This window comes from Corvus brachyrhynchos, unplaced genomic scaffold, assembly GCF_000691975.1.
Source record: "Corvus brachyrhynchos isolate BGI_N302 unplaced genomic scaffold, ASM69197v1 scaffold5, whole genome shotgun sequence".
Taxonomy (NCBI): domain Eukaryota; kingdom Metazoa; phylum Chordata; class Aves; order Passeriformes; family Corvidae; genus Corvus; species Corvus brachyrhynchos.
Genome location: NW_008238321.1, coordinates 6,561,344 through 6,587,581, shown reverse-complemented (window position 1 = coordinate 6,587,581; position 26,238 = coordinate 6,561,344). Strand labels below are relative to the sequence as shown.

The 26,238-nt window shown below is 43.8% G+C and overlaps 1 protein-coding gene across 3 annotated transcripts in view; it reads right to left on the bottom strand.

Moving 5' to 3' along the window:
* TOM1L2 (target of myb1 like 2 membrane trafficking protein) overlaps nucleotides 1-26,238 on the bottom strand; it is a 42,416-nt gene that overhangs the window by 10,351 nt on the left and 5,827 nt on the right. For 2 of the 3 annotated variants that reach the window (XM_008633430.2, XM_017734060.1), the window contains exons 4-12: nucleotides 25,047-25,196; nucleotides 20,700-20,834; nucleotides 19,611-19,769; nucleotides 18,813-18,929; nucleotides 16,028-16,161; nucleotides 13,365-13,413; nucleotides 12,164-12,287; nucleotides 11,236-11,353; nucleotides 8,935-9,010 (exon numbers count right to left, since the gene is read on the bottom strand). In XM_008633430.2, coding sequence (XP_008631652.1) covers nucleotides 8,935-9,010; nucleotides 11,236-11,353; nucleotides 12,164-12,287; nucleotides 13,365-13,413; nucleotides 16,028-16,161; nucleotides 18,813-18,929; nucleotides 19,611-19,769; nucleotides 20,700-20,834; nucleotides 25,047-25,196 — 1,062 coding nt within the window. Of the gene's footprint in view, nucleotides 1-5,776; nucleotides 5,843-8,934; nucleotides 9,011-11,235; nucleotides 11,354-12,163; nucleotides 12,288-13,364; nucleotides 13,414-16,027; nucleotides 16,162-18,812; nucleotides 18,930-19,610; nucleotides 19,770-20,699; nucleotides 20,835-25,046; nucleotides 25,197-26,238 lie in introns of all 3 variants that reach the window. The other variant, XM_017734059.1, reaches the window with a different exon arrangement.

Below are 26,238 nucleotides of genomic sequence, written 5' to 3'. Positions count from 1 at the left end.
GCTATCACAGTGAGCTGAAGCTGCTGCAAGCTGGCCCAGACAGCCACTGACAAGAGAAGAGCTCTAAGCATCTTCCAGCACATTCCTTCCCAAGGACAAGTTGCATCTTGTAGAACTGTCTCCTTGGTTTAACAGCTTTATAAAATATTGGCTTCAGTGATATAATTAATTTATTCAGCCTACAGCAACCTAAAACCTACTGCAGAAGTTGCACTGCTGCCTCTCTCCTGGGTTGCTTAACCTGCATGCAGTAGGTAACACTGTGGAAGGTGCAGCCTCAGAGCTGCTGGCTGGTTTGCAGCTCAGAGAGGTGCTTATGTTTCTCTAAGGATAAGGAAGTGGGCATGGAAGGGAGGAGGAAAATAACTGGTTTATTTTTCCTTTTCTGTGAATAAAATTCACAGGAACACAATCCCTTAAGGGGCTCCAAGAAAGCTGGAAAGGGATTTTGGACAAGGGCCTGAAGTGGTAGGACAAAGGGGAATGGCTTTAAGATGAAAGAGGGTAGATTTAGATTAGATATTAGGAAGAAATTATTCCCTGTGAGGGTGGGGAGGCCCTGGCACAGGTTGCCAGAGAAGCTGTGGCCCGTCCCATTTCTGGAAGTGTTCCAGGCCAGGTTGGACCAGACTTGGAGCAACCTGGCATAATGGAAGGTGCTCCTGCCCATGGCAGGGGGTTGGAATGAGATGATCTTTCTTTCCAACCCAAACCATTCCAGAATTTTATGATTTTATGAATATAAGAGCAGCTGTTATAAAAAGCATGGTAGTACTGTGCCCCTGTATTAGAAGGAACAGCAGCTCAAATCTTGATTATCCTGAAAACACGACAGATGACTGATCAAGTACTGAATTCCTGAGAATCACAGGACTCTTGAATTTGCAGAAGTCCTCGAAGAACAGCTCAGCAGCACAAGAGTTTATGCTGTGGTGCTTCGGAAGAATTTTAAGAAAAGAAAGAAAAAAAAAGCAAAAAAAGGAATTCCACTTTCAGCTAGAGCTACTTATAACAAACAAACAAAGCCCTCAGAAGTGCAAGAGCACTTCTTGCAGAGAAGCAGACAAAGCTGTAAGATAAACATCTGAGTGTGTCAGCCGTTTGCTATTCAGCACTGACCTTTTAAAAAGCTTCCCCTGTCTCCCAGCACACCCACAGAAGTGCTGAGGGTTTGTATCTGTTGCTCCTTCCATGCTCAAACTTCCAGTTTACTTTCCTCAGACTCTGAGCCCCATTTCCTCATAAAACATGGGTTACATGTGTCAGGTTTAATTTGTTCAAGAATAAAGAGGGAGGAAACTCTTCAGAGAGCAGCTGGAAGTTTTATATTATTTTTACGATAACATTGTACCATTTATGTTTCATTTTAAACTGACCACACAGAGAAGCTCAATTTTTGCCAGTCAGTTGGGCAAGTCTTCCCCTTTCAGAAGCCCTAAACTGAAAAATGTGCCTGGGAATTTTGTTATAACTAATCCCTAAATCACAACAGAGGCAATGTAAAAATGAATTAACTAGTTTACACATTAAAAAAAGACAACAGTTTCTGGGAACAAGCAGCAGTGGCAGCCACAGACTACACGGAAAACACTCTGGAATGGGACACTGTCTTGTTAATACTTTGATTATGCAAACTTCCATGGTCTAGTGAAGCTCTCAGTCTTGGCAAGAAAGCTCCCCAGTGCTGGCTGCAACAGCTATTTGTATAAAGATATTATGATTTATTTTTTTTTAAAGTCTATACTCAAAGTAAATGGAAATCAAGTCACAAAATATTTTTGGGTACTTTAAGTAACTGGCTTTAATTAAAAGTTGGGCTGATCGTTTAAATTCCTTTTTTTATTTAGTCTTTGGAAAATCCTACAAATGGGATCATCTCAACAGTCCTGAAAGGGAAATGGAAAAGGAGGGCTGGGAGAACAAAAGTGTGTGTTCAATCCCACAAAACCCACAGGAACCTGGAATTCAAGTTCCTACTTATCTAAGTTAGATTGTGTTGATGTTCTCACTAGCAATCAAAAGCCAAAGAGTATTGCCAATATATTTCTTCAGAAGTCATAAAATCCAATATTCTACCCTTAAAAAGACAGTTTAAGGTTATTATTATCACATTTTATTTCTATTAAAAATGATCCCACTGGAAAAGAAGCAGGTATGAAATGACAATTCAGGTCTCTAGGTGAGCTCATTAATGTTCTTAAAATGTTTAACAAGGTTTATGCTAATTGTTGCTAGACTACTGCCTTGTAATAGCTTAGTTAATTCCACTTCTTTTTAGATGTTTAACAAAGCTGACATCAGTCCTTGGTTAGTTGCTACTCACTCCTCCTTGTTGGTTAGCAGTAGTAGAGGTCTGTCATTCCTACAGCAGCACTAGGAGCACACTAGTAGGCTACTCCAGCTTACTACTACAGCCTTACCATCTATTTAAAGCTGTTGTGATCTTGAAATAGCTGCTTGGCCTCAATATTAGAACACGCTTGACTTTACATGTAAGGATTAAATTAACTCCTTGATTACTCGTAATCATTACGCATTGCACGGCCGCGCCAGGCAAGAGCTCGGGTGCAGCACGTTCCCCAGCAGAGCCTGCTGTGCCCGTACAACAACCAGCCCATCTGGATCTGACAGGCGTGTCCAGACAGTGCCAGCCCTCACTGACATGGGGGATTGGGTTGTCCTTGCACAGTGCTCTGAAAAACACCGCGGCTGGGAAGGTAAGGAGATCCCCACGGTCTTCAGCTAAGTGAAAACCCCTGCTTGCCTTCAACAGGGAGAGGGGTTCCACCACATGGAAGAAATGAGATCTTCATGTGTCTATTTTTGGGCTTATCCACAGTTCAAGCACTTCAGTCTCCAAGTAGATGATGGTATTCAACAGTCTCATGTTACCCAAATCATTTCCACATCTCAGATCCTATCTCTCTCTTGAAGGTACACATAGCGGCATCCCACTTGGTTACTAATTAACAGAGGTTTCCTTTCATCTTTACTCACCTATCTTCCCTACAAAGAGGGCTCTCCTCTCTAACCTGGCGGTCAAGGCAGAATGCTGAATGGTGCTCATATAACTTTCTGTGAATTCTGGTTCAGTTTCATCCTTCCCCTGCCACTGTCCCAATTAATGTCCTGATGTGGTGGCTTAAGCAACACCTACTTCTCACTTTCAGAACAAATAACCCATTTGGCATGTGAGTGGGTTGACAGATTATTCTAAGGAATATATTAATGCAAATCTCAATAGCTGTCCAATCTCATGAGAAGGGAACTGAGACTACCTGCACTAAAACATGGCTTTGTGGTAAAGTCTCTGCCTAATTGCTGCTGATACGGAGCCCTGTGTGAGACCTGCATGGCAACACCCTGACCTCACACTGCAGACAGATCTGTCACTGGAACAGCTCACCTGCCATCCCTCAGTCATATAAATACCAGAAACATTTTCTGCCAATATCATTTTGTCTACTTTATTCTTGTAGGTAGTGCTGGGATGGATAAAGGTGTGGCTTGTGTCTGTTTCCATGGTCCTGGCATCACCTCGATGGCAGAACTGAGCCACAGGTTAACTTGAAACAAGAACAACACTGCCAAATTCACTGGGAGAGGAGAGACAGAGACTGCAAAGGTGTGTGGTGAACTGGGATGCACAGAAATGGAGTGGGAAGGACTCAACCCAAAGCTGAAATGTATCACAGTTTGGACAGAACAACGTCAGGTCATGAGGGATGTGAGAACCACTCTGGCAGGTGGAGAATTCCCTTTGAGTGGTCTCAGTGTTGTACAGGCACAGGGAACAGCAGTGTCAGCTCACCCCTCTTTCCTCCTCCTCAAAGTATAAAAAGTACCCCACAGAGTGGGCAAATCAAGTTCATACCTGGGATCCTAGTTATCCACTGGCATTGTAAATGCTTACAGGTCATATTAATAAATACTGTTAAGAACTACAGCCAGTTAAGAGAGAAACGGAGTTAATGATTAGTTTAGTTTTATTTTAGGTATTTCTCTCTCATGTTTAGCATACAAACAAGGTGACAGGCTTGTAAGAGCAGTGACTGGCCCCCTTCCCTCCCCAAAGCCATATGCCTCCATGAATGCTGCAGTATCCTTTTTCCAGACTGAATAACCACAAGCCAATGAAGGAATATGCTGTTTGCTTTTTTAATAAAGCAGTGGTGTGAGTGGTGTGAACAGCAGGGGTGCCGATTTCATGCTTCCCCGCTCTTGTAAACAGTGGAAAGGCAAAGAAGAGGAACTAACTCAATCACTGGATTATTCATTATAGATGAACATCTAACAGTGGCACAGCACATCCCTGGCTGCAACAGAGCCACCGAACAGCGAGAGCCTCTGTGAGCCACAGTCAACAGTATCAGAGGCAAAACTCATACTGCTGCTCATTTTACAGCTTTTCATTCTCATCTTGTGAGCTGTGGGTGTTTGACAGCACCAAAATGACACTCTGGCTCCCAGGGACAGGTACCCACAGTGGACTTACCCACATGTGTGAGCAGGCATGGAACTGCTTTTGTGTGCTTGCATGGGCAGGCAGATACAACACCTGTCCCATCACTGTGTGTGCACCAGCCATGCAAACTTCTGCCAAATTTCCAAGCTGACCCTGAGAAATAATCTGGATTAGCCATAAATCCAGAAGAAGAAATGCAAGTGTTTAACAGAGTAGATATTGCACAATCTGGATTTTCTGAACTTTAAACTTTCTGGGTTGTTTCTCTTTTTAAGCATGGTGCAGCTTAGTCCGGGACATTCAGGGCTCTCCTGGAGTGAGACATTTCTGCTCCATGGGCTTTCTGGTGCCTGGCCCCACGTGCTGCACTGCCAGCACACCCCAGAGCAAATGGAATTCTCCCTGCACCTCTCTGAACTCAGCTGCAGCCAGGACTGTCTCGGGAGGATTTTCTACAGTTAGGTCACATTATTGGTACTAATCTCAAACACTTAAAGTGATGGATTACATTGTCCAAAAAAAATGATCTTAAAACTTGGCTTTAAGGCATAGCTGAGGCTATTTTTTCCCTTCCTCTGGCTTCTGCACCTAAAGCAGGCTTTGAACTTCTCTCTGCAAGCACATTGATGAAGAACAACTTCAAACAAGGTCAGAATGTGCACAGGTTCAGTGATCTTCAGAAGCCTGATTTTATCAAGGCACTGGCATCACCAGACACAGGAATTAAATTCTTAAAGCCAGAAACACTATTGTACCTTTTTGAGTCTGATTCCTAATGCCAGTGGGGTTGAAGATGTCAGTCTGGGTAGCAGCTCTCCCATTCCCTTCCTTGCATAAAGAACTATCACTACATTACTCGATTCAACTACATATGATCCTACAACTTCCCTATGTTTATTGCAGACCATGAAGCTAAGCACTACCAGAAAAGGCTCCTTTAAAGACAGATAGCAAGTGTCCTCTTTATGAATAAGATCCATGAGACTTGTGTTTATCCCTCGAAAAGTGGATACTGCAATAAATAAATCAAGACAGTAGAAGGAACCAATTGGATCCCCAGGCCTCTTCTGAAGGTGATGTGGGATCCTACAAATGATTCAGTTGTTTACAGGTCTTTGTGCTGTATAAACCAGAAATTGGTGCAAATCTTTCCCTTTGCCCCAGGTAATGATGTAGGTGGGACATAAACTCCTTGTACTGTCCGATTTCAAGCGGTTCAATAGGGCAGGACGAGAGGTGAACGGAGGATGGTTATTCTAGGTCAGGGACTGGGGTGGGCAGTAGGAATCGCTTCACTGGTGAAGTCCTCACCATTCCTTGTGTAATTAGCCACTTGTCTATGGGCTCCATGTCTGAGTTCCCACCTTTACCTCTCCTCTGTGTTGAGAACAGAAAGGTCCATAAAGAGAGAAACCACAGCAACAACCCGTGATAAAGTAATAAAACAGTTAAAAACTTCACATACACAGACACACACATACACACAGAGTTGCCTATAGTAGCTTCTGGCAGCAGCTGTGTCCCCCTCTGCCTGTCAGCTCTGTCCATGGGGGGACAGAGCTCACCCCCAGTTCTGCACTTCCTACTGGCAGTTCATAGCCTTTTAGCACTGCTTCCATGATGCCCTTAAAAATAAAAATAATAATAAAATAAACCAAACACTGGCTGGCAGTGAGGCTGATGTTTGTCATCTTCTTAGAAGAAGGAGAAGTGAGGCTGTACAAGCTACTGCAGTCAGTCAGACTGCACTGGCAACTCTCGTGTCACACTCCGTGGAGTCCCCCTTGTTTATGAAGCTGTGGGCTGCAGCACACCGTGCTCACATCCTTGACCTCAGCAGACTGTGCCCCTCACTAACAGCACAGCAGCTCTGCAATGGTGTTGAGTGGAGGGGAAGTCAGGGCAGTTTGCTGCAGTGTCCTGGCAGCCTTTCAAACTGCCCCTCCTGAAAAGCGCAGAGGTTAAAGGACTGCTGATGCATCCAGCTCCCCTGAGCAGGCTGCAGACTGCATGGCACAGCACCACAAACACTCTAAGATGGTTTCTTGTCCTTCAGCATCTCCTCCCTGAGCCAGGGTGGGATGTAGAGTCATCTCCAGCTCTGGAGGGGCTTGCCCAGGCTTGGCAGAGCGCAGTGGCTCCAGGCCAGAACTGGGTGAGCTCAGCAGAGAGCCACTGGTGTGTTATGTACATCACCCAGACACCTGCACACATGGGACACCTCTCCTGTCCCCATTAACACAGGTAATGGAGAATCAGCTGCAATCTTTTATGTCTCATTTCCTGAGGAAAAAAAAAAAGGGAAATCATTCCAATTTCATCTACTCTCTGTGTAACACCAGAGAATTGTTTCTTGGACACCTCTCCTCCCAGTTGTGATCATGCAACAACTCTGTGGCAACAAAAGCAATTCCCAACATGGAAAAGCAATATTAAGAAAACAGTGTATTTTTAGCTCATCTTGTTTCCAGCTGCTAAATCACATTAAAAGACAGCTAATGCCACGTGATCAGCCTCCTCTCTGCAGACCATTCCGAGAATGACTACATTAGAAACGTCGGATGTGCTGAATTCTACCACTGGACAACTGTGCTGGAACGAGACGTGTGTGAAGAATGTGTTGCAAAGCTTTTGGCTCCTCCCTAGAGCTGTTCTTAAATTAGCTCTAACCAAATTAAAGCCTGTCTTTTCATTTACTGAGCACTGCCAGGTTTTTGCTACACATGCTGGGACTGGTAACTTTAGGAGAGTTTAATTTTTATTTCCTTTAAGAAGAGACATCCACAAGCCTCACAACAGTTGAGAAAAAGTGTTTACAATTGCAGAGTGACTGCATTTCAAAACAAGCTCTTCTGATTACATGATACAGTGTCCCAGACCTTTGAAAAGAGGCTGAAAGTCTCAACAACACCTTAGAGCCCCAAGTTCCACAACCCATAAGGCATTTGCCCCAAAAAACTTTGACCCTCAGATGAACTTAGCCACAGCCCTTTGAACTGACAACACTTGGGGCAGAGCAGCAGCTCTGCTGGTGTGAATGACATGTTGTGCTGGTGCCTAAAGCAGAACTGGCTGGGAACAAAAGTGTTAATAAATAAGGACATGACCCCAAGGCCACTGGGGGGAATACAGCCCCCTTGACCAGCTAAATGCAAGCTCCTTGCATTTGGTTAGCCAGGAACAAAGAGCAGAATCTCAAATCCTTCCCCAGGTCCTGCTAATAACAGCTCAGTGATACTGGGGGTTTGGGATGTCCCACTGAATTCAGGAATTCCTGTGAAGGAATAATTCTGCCCCTGCCTCCTCATGCTTCCCCTTTTCCCTCACTACTAGTGCCATGAGTTTTTGTGGGGCTGAGCTCCAGTAGGTCATGAGGCTGACCTGGGTTATAAATTACCCTTCATGCAGGAGGACAGGGACAGGAAGAAGCAGGTAGGTGGGGAATGCTCTGTAAGAGCTGAGGCCCTGTTTCCACTGAACGATGGCCCGAGCAGGCAAGCAGCTGTGATCTGACCCCAGCTGGCTCCCAACACAAATTCTCCCTGGCTTGGAGCACAAGCTGCCAGGCATGCCAGCTGCCCAGAGCACTCCCACTTCATGTCATGAAAGAACCAGGGCGGGATCAGCCAAGGCATGGGGAGGCAATTCTCCCTGGTGAGAGGCATGTGCACGCTGCATTGGCTCTCCCATGCTATGCTGGCTCTGCCGTGCTCCCTAGTGGTCATCACAGCCCAAAATTGGGCTGGAAAAGGCTCTGAACTTGCTCTGTCCTCTAAAAACTTACACACAGCTGCGTACAAAAGAGCAGCACAGTTTTAAAAAGCAGAGTGGTACAAAGGGGTCGAGGGATGATCTGAAAGCTCCTTCACTTCTGCCTTCACTGGGGGATGCAGACAAAGCTGGCCAAGCTCTCTCACCCGTGTTTTTAGTGTCAGCTGCTGCGAGGTGACAGCACATGGGGCTCTCCTGCCCACACAAAGAGCAGGAGCCTGCCCTGGGCAGACAGAACAGGCTGCATGCAAGGGCAGTTATGGCAAAAAATGTGAAGCATTACAAGTCTGCATCATTTCTCTCCCTGTAACTCACTCGTGTATCCATGCACTTGGAGCAAAATCTAGTAGATTAAGACTTTCATAAGCAAAACCAAACCAAGCCAATGCACACCAGTGTTCACAGGACATTCCCCATGTAATTCTTCTCAGCAGTGATTCCAGCCAAAGAGCTGGACTCCCCAGGCAAGCTGCAAGGACACGGGAGAATTTACCCACTATGATTCTGAAGTCTTTTAGACTGGAGTGCTCAGCAGCATCTCTTTAGAGATCATTACTGAGCAAGTACTTGTTCTCAGATATCAATTTCAAAATAGCCATTACTACCACGTTGCTGGAATACAGAATGAGACGCTCAGTCAAAGCAGCCGCCTACAGCTTGGATTCTACGCGGATAACAAACACAGAGCCGTGACCTACCCCTCCCGTGTTCTGTTTCCGAACATCCAGGGCAGACGCCAGTCCTTTGACAGCCTGTGGATCCTCGTACGTCACGCTGAAAGAAAGGAACAAACCACAGAACTAGAAGGAAGTCCAGCAGTCACCCATGAGTAATCATGGAATCATAGGAAGGCCTGGGTCGGAAGGTACATTAAAAGATCATCTTGTTTCACCCCACTAGACCAGGTTGCTCCAAGCCCCATCCAACCTGGCCTTGGACACTTCTAGAGATGGAGCAGCCACAACTTCTCTGGGCAACCTGTACCAGTGCTTCACCACCCTCACAAGGAAGAATTTCTTCCCAATAGTCAATCTAAACCTACTCTCTCACAGTTTGAAACCATTCCCCCTTGTCCTGTCATTCCAGACCCTTGTAAATAGTTTCTCCTCATCTTTTTTGTAGACTCCCTTCAGGTATTAGGAATTGGGTCACCCCAATCCCTTCTCTTTTCCAGGCTTTCTTAATAGGAGAGCAATACTCTGGACACCCTGATTTACTCCCCTGGAAACCAGAAAGCACATTCTTTTTCTTAACAAGACTTGGAGGGTGCTGTCTGTACCCCAAGAAGAGGAGTGTGCTATGTACAAAGGCCACCCATCAATTTTGGAAAGCACCTTGAAGCAAGTAAGAGTAAGATCAGCATTATGTAAGGCAGGCAAACTGGTCATGAGGCACCCTAAGCATGTCCAAGAGCAAGCGGGGGAACTGTGAAAGGAGGCCTGATTGCAGATTATGTTTAACAAAGATTTGGAGATGACATCTGGAAGCCTGACCTTGATGTGTGTATGGGGGAAGGCAGAGCGAGACTCGAAGAGAGATGAAATTATGCAACTGCAGTGAAGCAGACAAAGAAATGCACTATTTACAGAGCTGTTAAAAGCTTCTTAAACTGCAATGCAAAAGGGACATGTAGCAGTCAGGTGACAGAGGCAGCAGCTTCATCTCTCAGAGCACAGTGGTGAACCATGAGCTGCAGCAGACACAAACACGTGCCCATAAATCAGCTCCTGGGAGGGGCTGCCTGGCTGAGCAGGGGGAGCCCCCTCTCCTCCTCGTGCTGGCTTCTCCCAAGCTGTGAGCATAGCACCCAGAGCTCTCACACCCAGAGCTGTCACCTACACACCACAGCAAGTCACACTCATGCCTTTCCTCCTCCCTGCTGCTTCATTTATACCGTGCACAATCCAAGGAAGATAGAACAATCCTCCCTTGTGAAATCATGGATGATCGGTGCTCCTTGTTCCATTAGGTACAGTGTGGGAAGAGTAGTTTTGTGCTTCATTTAGCACAAGAGACAGAGGGACCTTGATTAGATCTCTCCTGCAATGTATCTCCTTTCTAACTCTACATTAAGGCTCCCAGCCCAAAATCTCCAGTGGTGGCATATCCCTCTACATTAGAGCATTTCTTCTCAGCACTGATACCACAGCTGAGGCAGTACCAATAGCTATATTGATAACTGCAAATACAAGAGCCCAATAAATTTGTAGGCTCAAGTTTTCTAAATTTTTGATAGACTATTTAACAGCATTTCTTAGCTTAAGACAAGATATTGATGATGTTCTGACTGCTGGTAGCCACTACTTCCTCTAAAATCTGAAGCCAGGAAGCAAGAAAAAATATATATGAAAGAAAAATACCTGAGTGTGTCTTTTACTGAATATCACTTGACAGGGATCAGAGGATTTCTAATAAGTGCACAGACTTATTTTACATTAAAATAATTTCACCTGTTAAATGCCCTTGAAAGTGCCAGATTTGCAGCTCTATAGATGCAAGCCCTATGCATATAAACAAATTTGGGGTAGCATGGAGCCAGGCAAGCTACAGTGCCTTGACAGCCTGTGAGAGTCTGACTGGGGCCAAAAGAAGGGTTAACTGGATGGTAATTCTGTTTCCAAGCCTTTGATGACAGTAATTCAGTCACCAAAGTACATCCATGACCTTCAGGTGAAGGACCCTTCTGTTCCTGTATCTCAAACAGGGGTGGATGGGATGACAAGCCTTTAGGAGAAGGCAGAAGTAAAGGCAAGCATGCTTCCAAGTTTCCAGTGAGCTCATTAACTAAGACAGGCTGTACCCATCCAGTCTGCTCTGTCCAGCAGCAGGAACTTCTCCACTTGCTCATATTAATAACAACCAAAAGGATAAGGACTGGATTAAAAGCACCAAAACATACACCAAAACTACTTTTTCAGTCTGAAGTCAGAAGTTTCAGATTTATGCCCTCAGATAACAGCAGTGCCGTGACTCAGTGCTAAAGACAAACTCCAACTTACTTCTTTCGCTGCTCAGCCAAGGAGCTGCCTCTTGTCTGTGCAAACATGTCAAAGTCATCACGAGGATTACTGTGCTGGAGGGAGCTGAGTGTGCCACTGACGCTGTTTGTGCCCAAGTCTGCAACCAGAGGAGAAAAAAAAGTGAACCAATGAAATAACAAACCATATGTAAACACCATCCTCATTAACAGCTGCAGCACTGAGGACAGTTTTCTTCAAAAAAGGCTGGAGGATGCTAATCATGAGTTCTTAAAAGAAAAATGTCGAGATTGTCTAATTCATCCTGGAAGCACCACTCCATAAGTGGTCCTCATCAAAAAGCCAGCATTTGGGAATTGGTGTGTACTTGCTGCTAATATCCTGAGATATTTACTAGTCACTAACAGTCCAAAATTTTGGGCATGGACAGTAGTTTCTCCACAATGTTTTCTCTCAGTTACTGACTGTGAAACCAACACTTTCAAATGAAGGGATGTGGTATTGGTGCATTGCTGAAAGAGGCAGAGAACCTTCAGTCAAATGCAATGATCCAATCACACAATCTTTGGTTTGATTTAATGTAAACCACCTAAAAGATTCATAAAACCTTTCACCCAAAGGTTTCAAATATTATTTGTAGAAGGGAAATCAAGAACATTCACCAGGCTGATTTCACAGAAAACTGTAACTAAGCAGAAATAAAAGTAGTAGTACAAGTTCTGCCATGAACAACAACCTGCACCCTTTCCATCAGTCTTCCCTCTGATTAATAAATCCCTCCCTTTGTGCCAGGCTGGTTGTGCCAGGCTGGTTCTCAATTGCAGATTGCCAAAGTGAAGGGAGTGGGAATGCCTTCTAATCCTCCTGCAAGCCACGTACCCAAACCTTTCAGAGGCCACATGGCAACATTACTAGGTAGTGAAGAGCATGATCTAGATCAGGCACTCACCAAGCCCTGCAAGCTGTGAAGAAAGTGAAGATGGAGGTGCTGAGTTTCCAACCATTGGGCTCACTACAGCTGGAGAGCCAGGACCCAAATCTATTAAATTATCTTCTGTCACCTCATTCAGTACCTGTCATGACACAAGAAACACAGAAGTTACACATGCCAGAAATTTCTTCTTGTAGTACAGCACTAAATATCACAAAATAATGGGTGCTTCCTATAAAGTTCTCTCTTGCATGCTGCTAAATGGACCAGTTTCTTGGATATTACAGTGATGAGTGCAGAATAAAAAAGGTCAGCCACCAATAAACCCTCAGTTTGACTGCTCAGCACAGCAGGAAACTCTCCTGGAGGTCATCTACATCTTTTCAGATTCAACTAATGTGTTTAACATCAGACCAACATCAGAGCTAAGTCAAACTGATTCTCCTACCAATTTTCCACATTAGGTATAAACTGTTTTCCAAAACAAAACTTCTTTGTTGTGACTGAAGTGTCAATGCAGAGTCTTTGCTGAAGTTTGCATCACACTGCAGCAGAAGTGGTAAAGCAAAGTAAACAGAGGAAATGGCTATGAATGCAGAACAGAAAATGTAATAGAAGTACAGATTCATCATGAACTCAGACCTTGAACGCTATAAAACAACTACAGAAGAGTTTTCATTTAAAGAATAATTAGAACTCTTCAGCTGGGAAAGGGGCTGCTTAAATAGGAGATGAGAGTGGTTCCTAAAATTATGAATGGCATGAAGAAAATTAACCTGAACAGTGGTATTGTAAGACACAGTGAAGAAATATTAGGTGAAGCAAACAAAAATCATTAAGTGACTTGATCAAATGTAAACAAAATATTTGTTATATATAAATGCAAAATAAATATGTAAAAATGTATAGTGAAACTGTGGAACTTATTGCTTAAGGACATTGTGAACTCCTAAAGTCCACACGGACTCAAAAGCAATCAAAAAAGTTAATAGAGGAATGAAAACCCATCAAGGATTGTAAACACAGAGATGTTTTAGTGTGAAGTGACTTCCTGAGCTAGAAGTTGTCCCTTGGGGTTTGCCACATTCTTACTTTTCCTGGCATCTGCCAGTAGCCAGGCAGGACACAGGGCTGGACAGGTAAAAGGTGTGATACTACTGATAGTACTACAGCTGGTATGGTGCAGCTGCTGAGAGAATAAATGGAGTGAGGTACTTACTCCATTGCTGGCGTTCTGTGTTGAGCGTCCCGATCTGTATCGTTCAAATCTGTTTGGAAAAAAAACCAAACCAAAAACCAAGATGGATTATCAAAGCCACCAACAAACAATAAAAGCCATGAGTTAATAACCAAGCCATGACATACTTGCCACTGAATTTAGTTTCCTCTGGTTCAAAAGGGAAGCCTGAAAGCTTTAACTCCAGGCTGTTCAGAGGGAGGATTGCTGAGAAGTTGCATTCTTGGCAAAGGTGGATTTTAAATTGACTAATCTGATCTTGCAGCACAAACATGCCTGAAAAACACTGTAGGATTTGTCTTTTGGTTCAGGGGTTTTTTTAATCATTAAGTGCTTTGTGACAGACTGTTGTGTGAGCCAAGGGACAGGAGGAACTGCAGCAAGATTGATGCTCACAGCTCAACAAGCCAAGCACCGAAGCTCCTCTCACTCCCACTTACCAGCTCCCTCTTGCTGCAATAATGTAAATGAGGAGCAATATGTGTGTGGCACAGCCCAACCCAGGCACACGTGGCATGAGGGACAATGAACAGCAGATTCACTGCTTAAAACATCCTGAGTCGACTCAAAGATGGTCAGAGCCTATGCTCAAATAGGTTGGTACTGTCCAAGAAGGAAAAGTAATGATGTTGGATAAAACCTTCATACTTCTAAGGGGAAGAAGTCTGGCTAGTCAAGTTCTGGTCTCTTCTCTACTTGGTGCATCTGGGGCCACAAACCTAAACCCAACTTTCACAAAAGTCTTCAAGGCCAGGCTGAATGGAGCTTTGAGCAACCTGGTCTAGTGGAAGGTGTCCCCACCCACGGCAGGGGGATGGGATTAGATGAGGTTTTAGGTCCCTTCCAACACAAATCATTCTGTGATTCTATGAACTCAAAAACAGCAGGGGAACTGCCTACTCCCATCACCTGTCTGAGGCCAGTCTGATCTCCTTCCTCACCATGGAAAAACACCATGATTTCTTGGAGGTTTGAATTTTTTGAAGTAGTTTCAGAGGTAACCTCTTTCCAGCAAAAAGCCCATAATATTCATATAATCCTCTGGGGTTTCTCCCAGATGGACAAAATACATCAGGGAATGTCAAGCAAACTGTTTTCTTAATGTAACAGAGGAAAATGCAGACTTAAAAGGCAGCAAAACCAAATTCAGGACCAAATTTCAATTTTAGGAAACTGTGGGTGTTTGCTATTACTGGAAATCCAACTCTCTTTGCTGGAAACCTAAGACACCTCCCACCTCATTTCTCACCAAAAGGCTTCTGTTCATTTACATCCCAAGGCTTCACAGCGAAGGCCAGAGCTGCTGCTTGAGTCACTGACGGAGCTTGGTCCCTGTGCTAGAAATCAGCATGATGGATGTGGAGCTTTTGGAATAGCAGAGGAGGAACTGGAATTTATTGAACGCTCAGACCAGTGCAGCTATTCCACCACAAACGGCTTGCTAACATCACTCAGCTCCCCTTTCATGAATAAATGACTACGAACACATCAGCTGCAGTCAGCAAAGTCGCAGATGGGCGAAAATAGAAAAAATATTAAGGGTGACCAGACTAAACCTTAGTGATAGTTACACTCTGCCACTTGCAGAATCCTGCTTGTGCATGAAACACACACCATTTCACACAAAAAGACAGCGTTTGTTTCAAAGTTTGCCCCATCTCCTCTGAACATGAAATCAAAGGCAAAATCGAGGGCACCAAGTCGTCTTTGCAGCCTTTGCCGTGACAGTACAAATTCACAGATCTAGAGTCTAATTTATTTTTAAAGGCTTGAGAAACAAAGCCCTGTGCTAAGAGCAAGGAACAAAGGGTACTCTTTAGTGCCTCGCTCCCCAGGCCTGTCATTAAGGGGAAGATTAAACTTTCCCAAGACTGCGGCATCACGTGTCACCTCCTGCAGCAGATGTGCCTGACAGCGCCTTTGTCTGACATGTCGAAAGTCCTGTGCCCCAAGTCCTGTCCCTGGGGATGGTCCCCGCAGACCAGCTCTTCGAAACATTAGCTCTGCACAAGACAAGCTTTTTTTTTTTTTTTCCCCCCAAGATTTTAAGTGTTATATAAAAACAAATTTTTTTTTTTTTTTTCCCCAAGATTTTAAGTGTTATATAAAAACAGACCCTTTGCACGCACGATGCTCCCGCCCACCTCAGGCAGCTCCCCTTGCACCAGCACTGGGACTGGAAAGCTCGGAGATCAGAGGGCAGAGAGAGCTCACGGGAGCCTCCCTAAGCCAGCAAGCAGCACAGACATTTGTGCAGAGCCCAGGCTAACAGGGCTGTGACTGTGGCTGTGCTATTTTTGGTCCCAAGTCCCTACACCTGTACTGCCCTGCACAACAGGGACTTGCAGACTCAAGCCTCTGCGTTCAGAGCGTTTTCACAAGGTTGTCTTGCATTTTATGGATAAGCCCCACAAAAATTCAATGCACAGTACAAAAAAAAAAATCATAGTATTAAAAGAATCAATTGAATCAGGAATGTTACCATAAAAGGCCATAAAAACACTGTGTAAATGGTTCCTGTGGTTTGGTTCTCTGCATCATGTTGGACCCTTGGCCCAGATGGCCCAATTTCACCAACTGACCTATTTTATTCTTAAGTGAAAACCCTGCATGAATGTAAATGGTTGCTGGGAGAGGTGCCCCACCTTTCATATCGGAGGAAGACGTTATTTAAATCATCATTCACGTGCAGCAGCTCCTCTGTGACTTCTTCATTGGACACTCTTGAGATAAGCTCCACAATTCTCTGCTGCATGGCTCTGCAGGTTCGGTTCAGTTCCTAGGAGGAATGCATTGTGCACACACAGAGTCTGATAAGCAACAAGCAATAAGTAGATTTAGTTGAGCTCTGTTCAGAGCCAAACATATCCCCCAGCTGAGAAACACTAAGACAAGTTTATCTTTGCATGATTAAATGTCACCCAAAAGCACATCTAATCAAACGCCCTTCAAGAGATGATGGCATAAAACCTTGAGAGCCTATTCACAATTCAACTTCCTGATTCTTCTTTAACTCTGAGCACTTCAGAAAATAAATATCTGTATTTTAGTCATCTTGTTTAAGAATAAAACATGTTAATACAACAGCTTCCCAGAAGAGAGCTTTCAAGGAAAATTCAATCTGCTCTTTTTGGCAAAACCATCCTTAAAAACAAAATTATGTGGATGGTGGAACATGTTGAGGAAAAAAGGTTCATCAGGGCTACCACAAATACTAAGTGTGTACTAGGATGAGAAGTGCTGGTGACAGAGAACTTACCAACTACAGAGAACGTGAGGGCAAAGACAAAGCAAGGAGCAGGAGCATGAAAAGGTGAGTGTTCCACACACCTTCCAGTACTGAGACACAAAGAAATGTTCCCTTCCACTGAGCAAGTGCACAGACAAGAGACTGCACAAAGGCAATAGGGAATTTCAGAAGAACATTTTAAGGAATGCAGAGTGAGGGCATTTATTTTAGAAGTCTCTTATCAAATAATCTAGATTTCAGTTTGCCTAGACCGGGAGTTCTCATGTTTCCAAGACATCTCTTCCATCACCAATTACTTAGCAGAATTCTGTAGTCCTGAAAGGCCTCAAGACCAAAAGTCAAACTGGTCTGCTGAGGAGAACTGCAAGAAGAAACGTGACATATGGCAGGGCGCCTCTGATCAGGCCCACAGTTTTACTTCAATAAGCACTGACATTCCAGCTAAAGCATGTCCCTCTGTCATCTTCCACTCCTCCCAGCTCCACTTCACAGCAAAAATTCAGCACTAAACAAGGATGACTTGTTGGTACACAACCTTCAGCATGAAAGCAAAAATGTGTTTGTTTTCCTTGCATGGTCTGACATCCTAAGCTCTGGATAAATTTCACCTAGTGCAATCCAGCTGCCTTAACAGCTTGAGGAATGTGTTCTCCAATGTCAGTTTTGATCCCATCACTTTCGAAGCAGATTGTGACATTTCAGAGGTTTGTTTGCTGCCTTTCCGAGAGGGCTGACAGTACCTATCTATTCTGCTCAGAGCTGGCTCTCTAGCAGGCTGTTTACATTTGATTGTTGGAGAAAATGTCAGGAACTATTTAAGGAGGAGGGCTATATAAACCTCAAAGCAAGGAGTCCTTGCATGCTGCACCCAGCTCACAGCCCTCAAAAGTCACAGTCTCAAAAGACTAACCATCCTTTGTGATCAAAAACGGGTTCTCCCCAGCTCTGTGATTCAGATTTAGGCTGCATCAGTCACAGAAGGGAACCAGCTGGAATAAAGAATCGTTGCTGTCACTCCGTTTTATGATCAAGTTCTTTCACCTTAAAGCTGTGCTCTGAGGTTACGCTGTCAAGATGCTGATGGTTATTTCTCAGTGTAAGCAAACTGTTCGATTTCGGCCTGTCATAGTTTCCTGGAAGCTGCTTTTGTTTTGAGCAGTTCGACCCAAACGGGCAGTAACTGAAAGGCTCTTTATTGCAAAGCCTCTCATCAGCTGCCATGATGGCTCCAAGACAAACACACAATGCCACTGCATGGGAGAGACCAGTTTTTGGATGGATTTCAAACTCTGATGTATCACAGAGAGCAATTCCCTGCCTTCCTCCAAAGGGATTGCTGTGGGAGCCCATCCTCCCCACTTGAGGATCAAAACAGAAGGCTATTTCTGAAGCTATGGAAAGGCAAATACCACATTAAGGGCAGCAGCTGGAATGTCAGATTGCAATGCTTCTCATCTGTGGGACTGTGTGACTTTCTTCAGCCAACAGGCCACCCCACGACCACTGGCCTTGGGAAACAGGTGTGAAGCCTGAGACATGAGCTCAATTCATACTGTTCTCCCTCTTGAGATGCACAGTGCTGCACTGGATTGAGATTTTCCAGCAAAGAAATCCCTTTCTGATTTCCCAGTCTAGCTCTCTGGAGACCACAGAACTTCACCTGAGCACCTGCTTTAAGACACTACACCTTCAGGAGAACACATCTTCTGGAAAGACAGTTCATTTCAAGTGGCAGAGGATCCACAGACCCTTGGCATTATTTAGTCCAGCTGGAAATATGGAATGTTGGTTTCTTTGTTTTTTTTTTTCCTGCACGGTGACTGGGAATGTTTTGACACTGTACAAGTGGTGATGGGGAGTGTAAAAGAAGCAGAAATGCTCAGGGCTTACAGAACCTGTGGCTGATTCGTGGTAAAGGAGACTTGATAGGCAACATTGGGAAAAATTTCTAGCTACACAAAGAGGAAAGCACTGGAAAAAATTTCAAGGGAAGTCAGGAAATTCTTGTCACTGGAAGCTTTAACGAATGGAGAAAATCAAGTGATGGCACAAGGGTCAAGCACAGCCCACATCCATTATGAATCCAAGCATGGGCTGTGAAGTGAGCTACAACAAAACACACCCCCCCAGAGAAACACAAGCACAGAAAGGATCAGAATCATATTTTCTAGGAAACTTACCTGGAGTAACTCAAGGTCTGAGGAATCCTCTTGTCCAGGTACCATTTCTGTCAGCATTTCAGACATCACTTTTGTATTCCCACGAACAATATCCAGCTCACTGCGCAGCCGGGCAATCTAAATTGGGGTAACAAGACAGCAAAACACTGTGTAATCTGTTGGTTTAAGCAGTTCATTTTCAAGAACTGACTTTGAGATATCTCTGGTTCTGTCTGACTTGATATCTCAGGCTCCAGACATTCTAGCAAGAAAAAACCAAAAAAGATACAAAGTTTACCAAGGAGAAAAGGAACAGAAAAAGGAAAGAATTATCATCACAAACCCAGATGTGCTGTGTCTATATGGAAGAGAAGCAATTGCAAACAGCACCTAAAGTCAGACCTTGGCTGTAGTGCCTCACTCCAGTGTGGGGAAAGATGTACATATTTTAAGTAGAATCTTTGGCTCTGAAGTTACCATTTTTTACAGGGAGAAAAGAAAATCCTATATTAGGGCATTTGCAAGGGCTTTACTTCCTACATCTGCAAGACATTCTGTGCCTTGAAAGGAGAGGGGCTAATGGGAATAACTGGCAAAATACTGCTGAGTGGGCTGGACCAGCAAATTGTGCTGCCATTACCAGGCCGTAGAGACACATCTAAAGCCCAGATCTTACCATATAACAGGAAGAAAGGTTACTAAGTAGAGCCAGACCTAGGAGACAAAGTCCAAAAAACTAAAATGAAAGTTCCTCTGCAAGTTAATTTCTAATTTGATTTGCTGAAAGAGTCTCACTTGAAAAAATCAACATGCCAATACCTGTTCAGAATTAGCAGTGATGGGACCAGTCACATTCAAGGCTGGGGCCTGAGGAGCAGAATATGCCGTTGGAGAGGATGAAGAGTAAGAACCGATGCTCATCCTTTGCTGAGACTGGGAATTGTGCATATTTGCTGCAGGATCAACTTCAGGAACACTCTGCCACATCAGAAAGACAGGAGTTCAAAAGCTGAATTGGGACAGCACTTGCTTTGTCAGCAACCTCAGGCCAAACAGGCTCAAATATAGAACATAATTGCACCTTGTGGGAAAGGTCAGTGCAGCTACTAGAACAGACTGGCAGCTCCAAAAATCTTCCATGCCCGTATCTTTTGACCCAACCCACAAGAATTTAAGTCCATTTACAGGAAAAGTGAGAAGCAAAATAAAAACAAGAGCCAAAGAGAAATAATTATAAATGATTTTAAACTAGGAATTAAGTTGCAGGCTTACCAAAAAATGATGTGATACATAGATACTGAATTTAATTAACCTTGACACAAGAATTGTAATCTCTCAGTCCTTGATCACTTGCATTTGCCGCTTCAAAGATTCATTAACCTCAGTTTTCAGAGTGAATAATCAGAACACCTGTGATCATTTAGTTACTTCCAAGCAGCAGTTCTGTCAACTTTCCAGACCTAACTTTCCAGAAGCGTAAAGTTCTCACATTACTGTGGGATCAGAGAGAGATTCAGACTCTGTACACCTCTAATAGACAGGCAGACCTTGGCTCAGGGTTATTACCAACAGAAACAACCACACTTGAGTAAAAGAAGTAAATCTCAATCATAAATCCTGCTGGGCTCTCTTAGAACAAAGGAGTTGCATTTGTTTGGTGGTTTTGTGGTACAAGATTAACTGTTACAAACTCTTTTCTTCGTCTCAGCTTGATGATTGACTCAAGGGAGGAGACAGCTTATCAGGCTGTACTATGCCTTTCTTACATGCCCTTTCACTATTAAAATGTCCTTCCAGGAGTGAGAAAATGAGCCAAATTCAGAGAAATGGGAGGGGAAAGACAAGTAGTTATCCAACTATTTGGACATCCTGGGAAAACACCCCCGGAACTGCAAAGCTGCAGCTTACCCTCTGTGGTGTGTGTATTGGAGACAGAGCATCAAGATCTGCCATGGGGAACTCGATGCCTTTTCTCTTGAGTTCTTCATAAATATGCACTACTCCAGTTAAATCAGGGCTACTTCGGAAGGCATCAGCCCAAGCCTGGAAAACACGAGGGATTATCCATAAACCTTCCAAATTAAGCTCCAGCCACACCCTGACCCCAGATACTGACTGTAAAAGCTTTCATGGATTCCAGCTTTAAAGGAAAGCTGGAATCATCAGACCTGGTCTAAAAGGTCCTGCAAATATTAAGACAGTCACCTGTCTTACATTTTATTCAGATATAAAATAGACAGGAACCCAGTGCAGAGTAGCTGTGAGTAGCCCCTGACATCATCAAAATCCGTGAACATACATGAAAGTCTCTTCCCATCTCCTCTCCTCAGCAATGATTGATGCTGATCTTTTCTGGCATATTGCAGAGCAAATGACCCACCAGAAAAGGGCTGTGTGAAAGATTCAACAGATCTAACCAAAATTCACAAAGCTGCACAACAATCTTAAGTAATCTCCATTCACTTTGTGAAACATCCTCATTTGTTGCCAAAGGAAAAACAGAGCCATCAAGTTGTCTTCAGTGATTTATTTGGACCAAACTTGAATTTAAAAAAAGGTCCTTTCTGAGGTTCTGTTCTTATGAAAGAGACAGTCCCCTGAGCAGCAGAACTAACGACGCCTGGGTTCTGACAGAGCATATCCAACACTCAGACACCCCAGTGTGGCACAAAGGACGAGTTTAAAAGAGAAATTCCCACAGCCAGAACATTCATAATATCTCTCCTGCATGAATTCTCTGGTGTCTAAAAAGACTTCAATTCACATTTGAGCTTTTCCTTCAGAGGGAGTACTAAGTGCTTCTCTTGGCTAGCCAGCCTCCTGCACTCACGAAGCTGCTGGGAGCACAGTATGCTGAAAGCCTCAACCCCCTTTTGCTTGTGCTGGAAATTAGCCAAATATTAAAAAATTAGAGAAAGGAAAAACTGAAATATTATGACTCAGTTAAAAAATGAAGCATTCCACAAACCCCCACATGTGTGGAGCAGAGTATCAGTGTGCTGGATCCAGAACGACTGCGAGACACGTGTGTGGGCTCTGAACTTAATTCATTTAGTCATCATTTTTACACTAGCTCTTTGACTATTTTTCCTTTAAAAGCTCTTTGAACCATTTTTTATATTTGAGAGGACAGAAATCAAAGTTAGCAAAGTAAGATAAGAAATAGTATTAATTTTTAACTTGCATTCGTATTCTGTTCAGTTCTAAGAAAGAGCATTTCCTACCATCTGTGCCTGGGAGACAATCCATTATCAGGTACAAGCAGACAATCCTGGGTTTGCTTCTCAGCTTTGTTAAGAGTAAATTAACTGCATCAACTGTTCTGATGCAGTGCAAGTCCAAACAGCCCTGCTTGAGCCAGAGGAAACAGCTCTGACAGCACACAGCCATTGTTTCCTTGGAACTGACCTTCCAAAACATCCCCAATTCTGATGGAGATTTTGACTGCACAAGTAACTCCACCTTTGCCATTTCACTGCCTTTTCTGTTCACATTGGAAGCCATCTGAATGATGCTTCTACATAACGATGTTCACCACTTCAACTCTATTTGCAAGCAAAAGGGAAAAGTGTGAGGCGAGGGATGTTCTATTTAATAATCGTCACTCAAAAGAAACTTAGAGACAAAAGTATGCTGCATTGCTGCCCCCAGTTTTTAATGAGGCTTGTTTGTCCAGGAGGATGTACTAACGCATTCCCTCTTTCATTGGCTTCCTGTGGATTTTGCAAAATGATCTCATTTCATCTGCACTCCACCTTTTCAAAATATTCTCTCTTCTGCAACTCTCTTCCCTGGAGAAAGGAGACACTTCCATTTGTATTCTTCTTCACCTGAGCTGGGAGCATTATCTACATTAGTGTGTCTCAGAGGTCACAAGCAGGACAGGCACTATTGTTCTAAGTGCTGTCTACACACATTGTAAGACAATCCCTGTCCTAGACAGCTTAAAATCCAACCAGGCAACTGCAATATTAGCTCTGCTTTATGGATAAGGAGCTACACTAGAGCTTAGGAGACCTGCCCATGGTCCAAATACATGTAGGACAGGGGGGAGACTGAATTCAGAGCTTCTAAGACTTTGGGCCAGACTATCAAATGTAGATGCTTCAGGATAAATCCCACTTGGATCCTCAGTGTGTCCAAACAGGTCACTTAAATCCCATTGTAAATACAGCCCCTAGATCGGGGACCATCCCAGTGTTTGAACACTGGGTGATAGGCGAGCTCTTACCAGGGGCACAGCCACAAGGAATATTTCCAAGGCCTCCCAGCAAGGTAAAGAAGGAAGGATAAGCACTATGTAATATATGCTAATTCATGTACACTGGGAAATAGGTTGAGAAAGTGAGACACAAGATGTTCAACATCTCAAAACAAGTCAAGCCTCTAGATAAGAAACTGGATGGCAGCTTTATCTACCCTTGTTATGCAAAGGCCCACGAATACCACAGCTGTGTGGCTGAAGACATATGCTGTATGTACAGCTCCCTTCCATGCTTCCAAGTCTGGACTATTAATCCTCTCATTTCCATTCTTATTAATTCCCTGATATTAAATTCTAAGAGGGATACAGAAAAGGATAAGTGCAGTGTTGGTGGGACAGAGCTGAGATCAGCCCTCTGGGCCAGGGTTAACTCCAGCCCCAGGGAACTCCACAGAGCACAGCCTGAGCTGAGTGAAGCTGTTACCACATATGAGGTATTTTGGGGGCGTGTGTCCATAGGGCACCTGGGATGAGCGACTGCAATCACTCTTCCAAACTTGCCAGGCAATCTGGAAAACAAACTTCCCAGCTAAACAGACACTAACAGAATCCACCCACAGGCAACCTTCGTAATTTTCAGGCTTTTTATATCAAAAGGCATTTAGAACCCAGAGTGAGGCTTTTAGCTCTACTGTACTAAGTCTCCTCAGATAAAGCTGTTTAATTCACTGGGGCAATGACTGTGGCTTTCTGATTACGTTACAAACACTTCCATCTTAGCTGCATTCACGACTGGGAATCCATTTAAACCCAGGGCCCAGCAAAACCAGCATTCTCTACAACAACATGGAAACACACCCAGTTTCTCTTTATGGGACAGTTTTTAACCTCATCTCCTGGTCACTGCATGCATCCACTCTCCCACCAAACCAGGTAGAAACCTGAGGGCTCAGCCAGCTGCACAAGAATTGCCTTTAATAATTTCATTAATTTTGCTCTATTTTTTTTAAAACACCATAAAATCAGATCCCAGAAATAAAGGGACCCCACAGACCTTAACACAATGCCCACTAACTCCACCACCCTACCTATTTCCTGCTTGAAAATCACTTATTTACATTGTCATGCTCTAAGCATGCCCTATCCCTGTATCCAAATAACAAATAAAGCAGCAGAAATCCAAGTGCGTGCTTTGCCATAAAAATCAGAAGTATATCTGGCAAACGATGCTGCGCATTTGTAAATACCTCCCCACAAGGAACACTGCAGCAGGTTTATATCATTTTAAATACGCAGTGTCTTTTAGTCTCTGGTGTACGCAGTAGCCTGTGGAAGCTTAGTGATAAAGCTTCCTATAATTGTCAGATTTCCTCCAGGCAGGCACCAATGTTTCCTCATGTGTGGCTAATGGTTTGTGGAATTAACACGGCTGTTTATTGTTGTGCTGCACAGAAGGAGAAGTGGCAGACAAGCCCATGTCTGAACTTCCCACTGCAGGCAAGGATCTTGACAGCGTGCTTTTACTGCACAATAACCAGAGAAAAGACACCAAAACCATTTTAATTCCTATATGGTCATTTACTTTTCTATAACCATCTTTGAAAGGAATGCAGAATGCTTTCTAATGGAGGGAAACAGCTCCATTTTACGGTCAGGGAAACAGACACAGAAAGGCAAGTGTTCTGCAGCTGACACCAAAAGCACAATCCTCTGAAATCTCCTGGCCTCAGATGACAAGCCTATCACCAAGGCAAGTCTCCAGCTTCTAGATACGACTGTTAAATTGCAAAAGCATCCATTTATCTTTTATTAAATCCTCCTATTTTAGAGTGGCACCTCTCTAACTAGAATCCAGACAGTTCTCCCTGGATAAAATATCTGTGTGTGTGCATGTCTGCTTTTTCCCACCAATCTGGATATATTGTTTGAGTTTATATATAAAAAACTTGCCACATTTTTAACGATGACAGCATGTTTACTGATGCGTAGCATTGAAGCAGACAGTCCTTATTTTAGGCAGCAACATATGGAAGCAGAGACAAGCTGTGTACCTGAATCAGTGCTAGGACTTTATCCTGTACAATAGTGGGGGGGTTGTTCTTGGGTGAGATGATTTTCACCAGAACGCCATCGATGAAGTCACGATTTGCCACCAAGACATGAAAGCGATGGCCACAGTTCTTCACACAGGTCTCCAACACCTATACACACAAAAAAACCCCAATATTCATTGTTGGAGCAAAGCTTGATCACACACAGAGCATCTGATTGTTTAATTTATTTTAAAGCTTTTGATGGGAGGTCAAGAAGATAGAGGGAAAATTACACTTTTACTTCTTCTCTTCTTCCCCAATTTTTCCAAAAAACTTCTTTTCTACACACATTCAGCTGTACCTCACCCACTGTTAACATATTGAGCATTTTTGTGATCCACCTTTCCTGTTTTCAAGGTAAAGAAATAGAAAGTTTCTTCATCTTCAAAGCAGAACTTTCCAGCCAGTGCAGCCGAACAGCTAAGTACACAGCAGCACATCAGGAGCAGGTAAGACAGAGGACATCCTGTCACAGTGAGATATTATCGTGCTGTGCCACTCCACCATTTTCTACGTGCCTGGAACACAGCTGGACCCAGTTGCTCCGAGCTATAAGCCATGTTTTAGAGTTGGGAATTCAGGTGAATGATCTTCACTCATTCAAAACACTCCCCAGTGAATGCTCTGACAGGTTATACTTTGACACATTTTCCCCCTGCAACCTAGCTGGAGGCACCTTCCACTTGCCATTCAACTGCCATGGAAGAACAGCTGTTGATTTCTCTCTGAAGAACATGATTAGCATGGAGATAAATCCAACACGTCACTTCTCCTTACAGCCATGCCTAATAACCACTGCGACTCTGTACTGAGGAGTCTGTAATTACTCTCCTCCTTCAGCTACTTTCATCAGCCATGATGACACGGGCTCATTCCTGATGGATTTCGCTCTTTCCTGCACAATGGATAATCTCATGGTTTGGACTTTGTTAATCTGTCAAAATGACAATCCAGGATAGGAAATGGCAAGAAGACAGAAAGTACGGTTACGCCTCGTCAGGGAGATGCAACAAGAGCTCTGTGAAAGAATCATACAGATCACCTCCCCACAGCAGGATAACTTGATCTAGTTACTGCTAGAGCCAGCCCAGCACCCCACTCAGGAGGACTGCACTACCCAGGAAACCTCCAGCTAAAGCCATCAGCAGGA